Raw genomic sequence first — 9,984 nt, 5'->3', positions numbered from 1 at the left:
ACGCAACAACAGACTCGGTTTAAAACAACACCTTTATTAGGCACAAGTCTTTGCTCAAGGGGCTGCTTTGAATTAGCTGTGCTGCAAGATGCTCCCTCCTGCTCCAAAACGTGACCCCTGGCTGGGCTGGATCATGCCCCTGCTCTGCACCAGTCCAGACCGCAGCCTCTGCCAGTGCCATGGGCCACCCTGGCTACACAGGCACCCCCCCAGCAGAGATCGCTCGTGCCATATCCTGCTCCCATCCCACAAGGCAAGCCCAGGGATGCTGCATTTTTCCTCCCAAAGACCACATCTGAAATAAATACCCTCCCATAGCTCCTCTCAGATATTTACTTGGATTTACCAGGATATCCCAACCTTTGGCTTTCAGTGTTCGGGCTGAAGCTCTTTAGGAACCCAGGCTGCACCAAACTGTGACAGTTTAGCAAGGATTAAACATCTGAAGCTGGATTTTTTAAATCCAGTAGTGCTTGGATCAGTTCTTGGCCGTGTGCCTTCAGGCTCCAAGTTATTAACCTTCTGTTTTAAATAACAAGCAACAGAAATAAAGAGGGCAGAAAGGGGACTGTGAGCATACATACTGTATAGGCAAGAAGAAGGTGATGTATCAGACAGTACATTTAACACCACTGCTCATAAGCATAATTAAAACTGGCTGGGACACAGAAAACGAAACCCACCCAGGAGATATTGATGCTGATGGTGCCTCCGTAAATCACTGGCTTGCTGGAGAAGCCCCTGCTCTTAGAGAGGTGTGTGCACTGACTAGCCCTGAACTCCAAGTCAAGTTTGAGCAGTGGAAATGCCCATGAGCAGGTTCCCACCTGTAAAGCCCAGGGCATCTCCAACTGCAGAGCTCCGGCACCTGCTCCCTGCCTGCTGCTGTGGAAAGTGGGGAGCTGGAGCAAAGCTGTACTGAATTAGGGAAGCAGCAATCCCATGGTGGGGAGGTGAATGTGGAGCTGACACTGGTGAGGCTCTTCCCAGAGGGAACCTCGCCACCCTGTTGCACAGGGACAGAGGGTTTAGCTCCAGCTCCTGCCAGCCATGCTCTGCAACAGCCCAAGTCCTTAAACAGGAGAAGTTCCAACACCCACAGCAATAAACAGGAACAGCAGATTCCCAGCCCAGCACAACTGCATTAATCCAGTATGTTACGGAGTGTTTAACTGTTCTGTAAATACTGAACCCATAGAAACCAGCATGAGGGCAAGCGCTACTTAAATAACCTTTTATCACCCCTACTCCCTAAGAGTTTTCCCAGTGCCACAAACGGGCTGGATGCTTAGCAGACACAGCCCAGATCCCTGGGAAGGCAGGCAGAGCACAGCTCAGGAGTTACAGCACAGCCAGCACAAACCAAGGGCCTGCTTTAAAAAGCTGCGAGATCTCTGATCTCTGGGTATAGGGGACCATGCCTGGATTCTACAGGCCGAAACTCTAGGGGGTTTGGAGAAGCAGCTGGCTGAAGCTATCTACCTATCTTACCCAGGGCAATCACAGCTCATCTTCACAGTGGCAGCTGAAACTGGGATCACAAGTACAGAAGACAACCTGAGCAACAAGGACTCCTGTGCCTGGAGCCAGTTCTTGCTTTAAAAAAAGCTGAAGATAAAACAAGCTATCAACACCTTTTCACTTAATTATCACCTGCCTACCCCAGTACATCCTTTACAGCCATGCCCAACATGGGGTTACTCTTCACTTTAAACAAATGCTGCCACACTAGCCTGCTAAAAACAGTTGTGCTGGCTGCCGTCCACAACCCACCCTGGTGTACTTCCACAGAGAGCTCCCTCTCTGCATTTCGATTCAGAACAGCAAGTGCCTTGTAATTGTGGATGCCAGCATCCCAAGGGTGGGAAAGACAAGCACAGCAGCCCACAGGCAGCAAACAGCCATGAAAACCCTCGTGCTTTTTATGTTCCTGCTTTACAAGGGCAGGCCCTTGCTCAAACAAGCCTGTATCACAGCCCTCCACAGCCTGTTTCTGGCAATCTTGGACTGGGAATTTAAAGTTGGCTAATCCTGTCCACCACAAGGTTAATTAACTGGCAATGCTGTGACATGAACTAAACATACTAGCAGGCTCTCTTCTGTCTTTATCACTGTTTCTCCCACAAAGAAACAACAAACCCCAAAACCAAACGTGGCTGAAGAGCTGTACAATGAGCAACTTTTTCACTAGGTGGAATTAATTTCTTGTATTACTGGTACATGCTGCACATACAGCAAAACCTGATCATCTGAAGAGAACATTATGGGGAAAAACATTGAAAGTCACAGTCATTTGTGGGCTGGAAGTGACTTAAGACACAGCCAGCATAAATCATCGCTCCAAGAGACAGTTTCATTTTTCTTTGTAGTTCCACCTTTCTGTTTCTATGGTCTTTGGGGTTACAGCTGTGCCAGTTTCCCTGCATTTCCCAATGCACACTATAGGCTGCTCAGAGACCCACAATAATAAATCAGAAGTTCTCATAGGAAGCAAAACTACTCAGAAGAACACACAAAAGACTGGAAGAAAGAGAAACAAACACAAGACACATTCAAAAAGGTTAACTTACATGTTTTAGTTGAAAACCACAAAAGTTATCACAAACATTTGAGCTCTCAACAAGGATCAAAGCTTTGAATGCTCTATCTCAGCTGTTTAGTGGAACCAGATGATAGTATGGCCACACTGCCCTGCACACACTTTCTCCAGGTCTTACACTTGGTTTCTGGGCCTGAACTCCAGCAAGCAGTATAGCAAGAGATAGGATGCACCAAGAGAAGAGGCAAATCCTGCACAGCTGCTTCTGTTTGCTCACTGTGAGGTAAAAGAAATGGCTCAGAAGAAAAAAACAGCTAAAGACATGTAAAATCAGCACAAGGCAACAGACCACGCATACTGAACATGAGTGAACAAGGACACAACGTGGAAAGCAGAGAACAACAGGAGAACAGGAAGAAACAAATAACCACCTGTGTGAAATTCTGGCCTCTGACACCCTGGTGCCATCATCAAAGCACATCAACATCAACCATTCTAGGATTTCACCTTCAGTACTTTAAATTAATCCTTATCTACCTTCTGCTGTAACACAGAGGCTTTCAAACTTGTATACGGTGGAGAGAAAAAACCAACCCAAACAGCTAATAAGTCTCAACTTCCCTCCCTCCAAACATGTAAAGGCAAAGGGGGTGAAGTTTCCCATATAAACTGAGCAAAGAGGCAAACACTGGTGGTCATTATAACTCTATTGAGGTGAGCCCTCAAGACAGTCAGACAGGAAAGTCGTACAGAGGCTGCTGTAATAGGTGGGATATGCCCGCATGTGGCTAACATGAGCTGAATATGCGAAGTCCACAGCCTTCACAGAGACACCAAGCCGCTGACGGGCATCAGCCATGGACTTCACTTCGCTGGCCTTGATGATGGCATCAGCTTGGGAATAGAGGTAAAGCTCAGGCCACCGCGAGGGTGCTTTCAGCAGGACATCATAATGGCTCTTGTGGATGAAGCGGGTCAATGGGTACAGCAAGATTCGCAGCACAGCAGCTGCAGTAGCAAAAGCAAATAAGAGGAAATACTTGAGCAGCACATTCCTGGACACCAGGATTGTTGCAAAGGCACGAAGGGCTCCTCTTAGGTTTCTTCTGCCAGGGGCACTATCGAAAATGGTGCCTGCTACTTTGAGGTCTTTAAATTGCTTGTGAGAGTGGAGCATTTCCATGATGTAGCGGTACAGCATGACACCACCATTGCTGAAAACATGGAAAAGAACTGGTCTGTTCTCAATGCTGTATTCAAAGAGTAGTTCCAGAAGTCGCTTGGCTGGGGTCTGGAGGGACCTGATGCCACAGGTCTCAGAGAAGAATACCATCCTCCATGGAGCTGTGTAGCGGATGACAGTGCACCCCTAAGAAGAACAGAAGGAGACCCCACAGACATTTAGGCTGTGCTGTAAATTACATGGAGTAGGCAAGCATCAACACAAAGAACATGAACATTTGGGACAGGTTTCCAACAGAAACTACAGGGCCAGAAGAAAGTCTTCAGTATCTGTAGCAATGCACCAATATGAATAGGATTATAATAATCATAACAGCACACAGTATTATGAAAAGGCTTATGTGGTACCAGAGGCCTGGATTTGATAATGTTTTAAATCCTTTCAGATCTTGTACTAACTGGCACAGCCCCTGTGGACATTGCCACCCGAGGTTTTACAAGTGTTAGTCTTCACCCAGGAAGAGAAAACCATCTCTCTGATTTACAAACCGTAGGTATCAGCCATTTGGGTAAGAGGGGCCTGCTCTGGTACACATCTAGTTCGTGATACTGAAACAAATGCAAGAAGGAGAAGGAACTTCTTCCTGTCTTTGGGTAGTACTTATTTGCAGCTGTCTCCAAGACCCACCCACAATAAACACTGACATGATTTTCATAAGCCTTTTTGAAGTGCTCCAGCTGTACAAATGAAGAGCAGTAGTTCAGAGATTCAGAATGCCTGACCAACTGCCTTTACAGTTAAGGCCTTACATTTAGGTGTAGATTGGGAAACAGGGTCTTGGCAGAATTTCTAAATAAAGCAGATGGCACTACATTTAAATGCTTTAGGTCTTTTCTACCACCTAAACTCACTGACATTACACAATGACAAACACAAGCCAAAGCCACGAAGTCAGCCCTCCGGCCCAGAGCTCCATAAGCAGTCAACAACAAAGAAGGGGATATCAAGTTCTTAAATCAAAGTCTTCTATAGAGTCCTACCATGGTTGCAGCCACTTCCTTGCTAGGGAGCTAAGAAACCCCTTTCTCTCCTTTCCCATTTGTGTCATCTTTCTGACAGAAAAGTGTTTTTTAAAAAGTTATGCTGCCATGTAACATGCTCCCCATCTGCTCAGCAGCATTTCTTAGTCACAACAGTCACTTCAAAATTAATTCTTCACTAGAACAAGGCAATTAATGACTCTTGCACGAGATTACACATTAACAATAATCTTGTTAATGTACAAACTTTACCTCCTATAGCTGAAACAGATCTGGATAAATACTGGATCTACAAGCTGGGGTCACTGCAGTAAAATACAGTATTAGAAAATATTATAACTTACAGAACTAGCAATTACACAGACCTCTCCAGCTCAAACACAAGGAGCTCCCAATAAGCAGGTATGATTATTATAGGATGCCTGTTTCACAGACAGGGTAAAATGAATTTGCATTACAATATTTAGATGAATCACCTTCACAGGAAGCAAAAGCCAAACAAATGACAGACGCTGATAGGTTCTGTCAATCCTCAGCCTGGCCTCACCAAGTCTGTGCTGTGACCGATTAGGAAGCCATAAACCCATAATCTTTCCCCACATGTTTACCTGTTTGGAAAGCTAACATAGTTCGTATCATTCCTGAATAACTTCAAAAGCCTAAAAATACTCCAGTGATTCACACAAGTTTCTCTGAGACAGTAATTTTGTCTCAGCTGCACACACAGAGGTGACATCAGCCACTGTTAGGTAGCACTGCCTGGGCTCCAAGAGACAAGGAGTTTCCAATGACAACAGAACTTGCCACTCACTCCCAATGACTCTTCAGACTGAGAGGCTCTAGAGTGATTTTACCAACATGCACACAAAGAGGCAGTTTGTCAGAGAGCTGCATGACTGTCATAAAAATATGAATCAGGTACTCACCTTCTGGCTGTAGATTGTGCTGTATTTGGCCAGGTATCTATCCTGGCAGCCTGCCCAGCCCAGAAGGATCACCACAGGCTGACCATCTGCATGCCCTCTCTTGGTACTGCTTTCTGAAAGAAACCACAAGATTTCAAATGACTGTCCTCCTGTCAACCAGAATCAGAACTTATGTCAACTTGCTTAATAAAGTTTAAAGGTAATGGTGAACTGGGTATTAGCTTAATTTCTCAGTCAGTTATGCACACTGCCCCATCCCAGTTTCACAAGGACTTGCAGCACAGTTTCAATCCCTGCAGCTTCCCAAAGCTCTCCACTGATGAATAACCAGCAGTGTGCAGACCACTACGGGGGACACAGACACCTCCCAGGAGCTGGGGAGGCATCAGGGACCACTTACAGGGGGGGAAAGTGCCCTGCGCTGCCCTCCACAGCCGATCACACACCTGCTACACGTGTCCCCCCGGCTCCCACCCCTCCCGTAACCTGACAGGTCCCCCAACGTCCGCCCTCAGGAACCCCCGAGGCCTGGTCCACTCGTCCACCCCCGGGAGCCCCCCAGGCCCGACCCCCGCCTCTCCACCCTCTAGGGTCCCCCCGGCCCTCCTGTCACTGGGGTCCCCCTGGTCCCCCCGCCTCCCCTTTCCCCTCGGAGCCCCCCCGGCCCGCTGTCCCCCTCACCGCAGTCGTCCCCCGGCGCCAGCTCCACCACCGCATCCTCCATCCCGCTGGCGCCCGCGTCCACAGACCCCCACCTCCCGCCCCACCGGCGCTTCCGTTGGCCCTCACAGGAAGCCCCGCCCCCAGCCCCGCCCCGCAGCCAATGGGAAGGCGAAGCGCGGACCCCGCCTCGCTCTCCGTCCCGTCCCCTCCCCGCCCCCCATTTCCTTAGCAACGCGCCCTTAGCACCCGGAGGGGAAGCCCCGCCCACTGTGGTGTAAACTCTCCCTCCCATTGGGCAGGAGGGGTAAAAGCGGGTTATGATTGGCTCGGCTGAGGTGTCAGTTATTCGGCGGGTATCCGCCCCCTCAGGGAGGTTGAGGGGAAGTGGGGGGCCGAGGAGGGCGCTGCCGTTAGGGGGTGTAGGGCCTGGAAGGATCGGGATGGCGGGGGACTGGAGGGAGTGGAGGTCGGGACACGGTCAGAGGGGCTGGGGTTTAGGTTGGGAGTGGGGGCTTGAGGGGGTTGCTGGTCCTGAGCTGGGCGTTTGGGTCTGGGGGAGCCCCTGGGGACAGGGAGTGCATGAGGGACTGTAGGGCCTGAGGTGGTTTTGAGGTGTAGTTGGGCTGGCTCAGGCCTGGAGTGGGGAATGTTGAGGCTGCAGTGGATTAGGGCAGGTAGGGGCTGGGATCTACGTAGGGGCCAGTGCAGGGCCTGGCTGGGGTTGAGGGGAGTGCAGGGGTTAGGTTTGGGGTGGTAGCTGGGGTTAACAGTGGTGCTGGGAGGCAGGATGTGTTGTGAGGGAGGGGCCAGTGGGACTGTGGGTGGGTAGGGGTTGGGTGGAAGGCATTGGAGTGTACTGAGGAAGGTGCATTGTGTATGAGGAGGGTTGTGGGGGACTTGAGGTGTGGCAGGAGGGGGTGAAACCTGCTGGGGAAACACAAGCGCTAAGCTTTGCTTGAGGCTGGGCACAGTCTTAGTGTTGCAAGATGCAAAGGTAGTGCCAAATCACCGTCACTGTGTCCTTCCATGAGTTCAAGGCTGTCAGTCCTTGGCACCTCACACTCAGGCTGAAGCTGATGCAATACCACTCTGTCTTTTGATCTCAATCTGATGATTTAGCAGCACTCTGGATGTAAAGAACTGCTGAATTGCTAGAGACAGTTGCTAAATCACTTGTCCTTTTCTTGGCAGCAATAAAGCTCTGCCCTGACCCAGCCTTGTTTTGATTATTAGGTCCAGTGGACTGGGGTGGCAGCCCAGCACTGTTGAGAGCAGAGTCTGAAGCCAGTTACGTGCTGAGACTAGCAGTGACAAACGACTCAGGCAAGTCACTTAACTTCCCATATGTATCCATCTGTATGTTCCCATATGTAAAATAGTCATCATAAAAATATTCATGTACATTTTCAGGGTACTTGTAATGACTACTCTGTCAGCAGCTGCTGTTATTATAGCAACCAGGGACTGATACCACTGTATCCTCAGAAGCCTCACGTTATTGTTTCCAACTTTTTTTTTTTTTTGCCATTGATTCATAGGCAAGCCCTACATATCCCTAAAATCCTCACGTCTAGAGGCTGGTGCTGGTATTTCTGAATAGTGGAGGGCTTACTCCAGCTTTATAATAAAAATAGGATAGCATTACACCACCAGCATCTTCAACATAAATATGGAAACGTTAATTTAGAATCAATTTTGGGATGTTTCAGACTGTAAAGTTCTTTTAACTAGATCTCTGTTGAGGACAGAGGAGCACTTTATGGGACTGTAAATTTCATGCAAACAGCGCTGTGAAATACAGGTTCCCCCTACACACTAGCTGTTCTCTCAATATCAATCATATGCCTTGCAAGTAATGTTTCACAAATATTCTGTAAATCACAGGAAAATGCTCGCAGTAATGTGAAATATGACTTTCACTTGACTGTTTTACCAGAGGCCCCTAACAGGCCATTCTCCTGTCAGCACTAACATTTGTTATGGCTAATAACATTTTCAATCACAACTATTTGGGGAAAATGGATTTATTTTAAACCTGCTTACCTGCAAAGGAGATCCTGAAAATGCCCTGCCAAGGACACAGGCTCCTTACAGAGCACAGACCGTTAATTCCCAAATGAGATTTCATCTTGTCTAAGTTCTCAAACATTGTTTCTTAGACAGCTTTTTGAAGACATTGTTTGTTTGTTTTCAGGTACTGTTTTCAGGTACTGAGGTTCATGTTCATCTCTTGGTCATTGCTTTCAGTCTGCTCAAGGTAATAGGAATAGAAAGTTACTTTTGAGCAGCTTGGGGATATTCTGGAACTGATCTGGAATTTTGCTCCATATTCTAGGGAAAAAAAGCTTAAGAACTTTGTGGATAGGAAATTGGTAATCTTGGTAACTTATATTGCATTGAAAGAAACTTCTTATTCTGAAACCTGAAGATTTTGTGTCATTGTAACTTTTTTTTCCTCCTAAACCACACTTTACATAGAACCTAAAATGGTGCTTTTCTTACGTAGGAAGTTCCAGACCGGTATTACATAGTGCATGAATTCCTTTCTCATCCTCAAGCATGTTGCTATGCCTTGATGGAGGACAACATACCTGTGTTAATGTAGATGTCTGTGACCTCATCCCTCTTTCTGCACCTGTTGCTGCACAGACACTGGTGTTTAACTGCAATGCTCCTTGAGGTTGGTCAGTCTCTTGAGGCCAAACACATACACATCAGTGGAATTCTCATCTACCTGAATGGAAAACTTAATCCTCTAATGTTTCATTCCTCTACAAAGTGTACCTTCACAATTGTCAAGTTGGACTAGGGGATATACCATAGTGAGTGAAAAGTGTGCAAAAGAATTTGGGCAAATTATGGATTGCTTTATTTAACACCTGTATGAAGGGATGGAAGGAAGTGCAGGCAAGGGATGTTTCTGGACTTTCTGTCAACTTGTCTATAGTTCTTACAATTTTAGGTTTTCTTAGATTGTTTAAAACCATGCCATAGCAATTAGCTAAGTAAAAAACAGAGCAAATATCTGCTGTGCCAAAGGGTCCCAAAGTGCTCTCCCACTGACAAGAACAAGCACGTCTTCCTGGAGTGGATGTGGACCCAGTCCAAATGACTGTCACTGCGTCACACAAATGAGGGCACGCTGCGCTGCTGTGCTAACAGGCATTTACAGCCCCTTGACCCTGTCACTCCCCATAAATCCATACCTATTTGTGATCTCATTTCACCCTAGTTATTCTGTGGCAGGTCAGATATGGGATGCAGTTTTCATATCATGAGGCTAGTGAGAAACCAAGGCTGGGGTAATGGGTAACATCAAAATGACTTTATTAACAGAGCAGAGAAGAGAACTCCTGTGGTGAAGCCACCTGCCCTGGAAAATAATCTCAAGTCTGTTGCAAATTCATTGTGCAGCTTCAGACACAGCAGAACTATCCTTTCGCCTCAGGTTTTCTATCTATGAAATTAGTATAAAGGATAATGAGACTAAATTAATGGTTAGTAAGTGCTTTAAACCTAAATGATTCTATGTTATTTGCCAGAGATTTTAAATCTGATCTTGGTAGAAACTCCTTAGTACCGACTTCTTCTATCTTCTAAGCCCTTTTTTAACTTCTTTCTGACTTTTCTCTA

General features: G+C 47.0%; 1 protein-coding gene across 1 annotated transcript; it reads right to left on the bottom strand.

Annotated features, from left to right (window-relative positions):
- Positions 1-2,561: 2,561 nt before the first annotated feature.
- Positions 2,562-6,643, bottom strand: TMEM53 (transmembrane protein 53). The gene is made up of 3 exons (XM_061451089.1): positions 6,370-6,643; positions 5,689-5,801; positions 2,562-3,908 (listed from the first exon to the last, which is right to left on the bottom strand). The coding sequence occupies exons 1-3, from the start codon at positions 6,641-6,643 to the stop codon at positions 3,246-3,248; spliced, it is 1,050 nt and encodes a 349-aa protein (XP_061307073.1). The 3' UTR covers positions 2,562-3,245.
- Positions 6,644-9,984: the final 3,341 nt, after the last annotated feature.

This window comes from Pezoporus flaviventris, unplaced genomic scaffold, assembly GCF_033815535.1.
Source record: "Pezoporus flaviventris isolate CSIRO_AGI_PZ_B2104156 unplaced genomic scaffold, CSIRO_AGI_Pfla_v1 ptg000013l, whole genome shotgun sequence".
In the NCBI taxonomy this organism is placed as follows: Eukaryota; Metazoa; Chordata; class Aves; order Psittaciformes; family Psittacidae; genus Pezoporus; species Pezoporus flaviventris.
Note: the sequence above shows the minus strand (reverse complement) of the source record. Positions and strands in the feature narration are given on the sequence as shown.

Bases quoted from the DNA above. Each gene is read 5' to 3' on its own strand.
- TMEM53 (XM_061451089.1), bottom strand. From the start codon at position 6,643: ATGGGAGGGAGAGTTTACACCACAGTGGGCGGGGCTTCCCCTCCGGGT. The intron at 5,802-6,369 runs GTGAGGGGGACA...GGTTTCTTTCAG, and splicing joins GGCGCCGGGGGACGACTGCG to AAAGCAGTACCAAGAGAGGG. The intron at 3,909-5,688 runs GTGAGTACCTGA...TGTTCTTCTTAG, and splicing joins GCACAATCTACAGCCAGAAG to GGGTGCACTGTCATCCGCTA.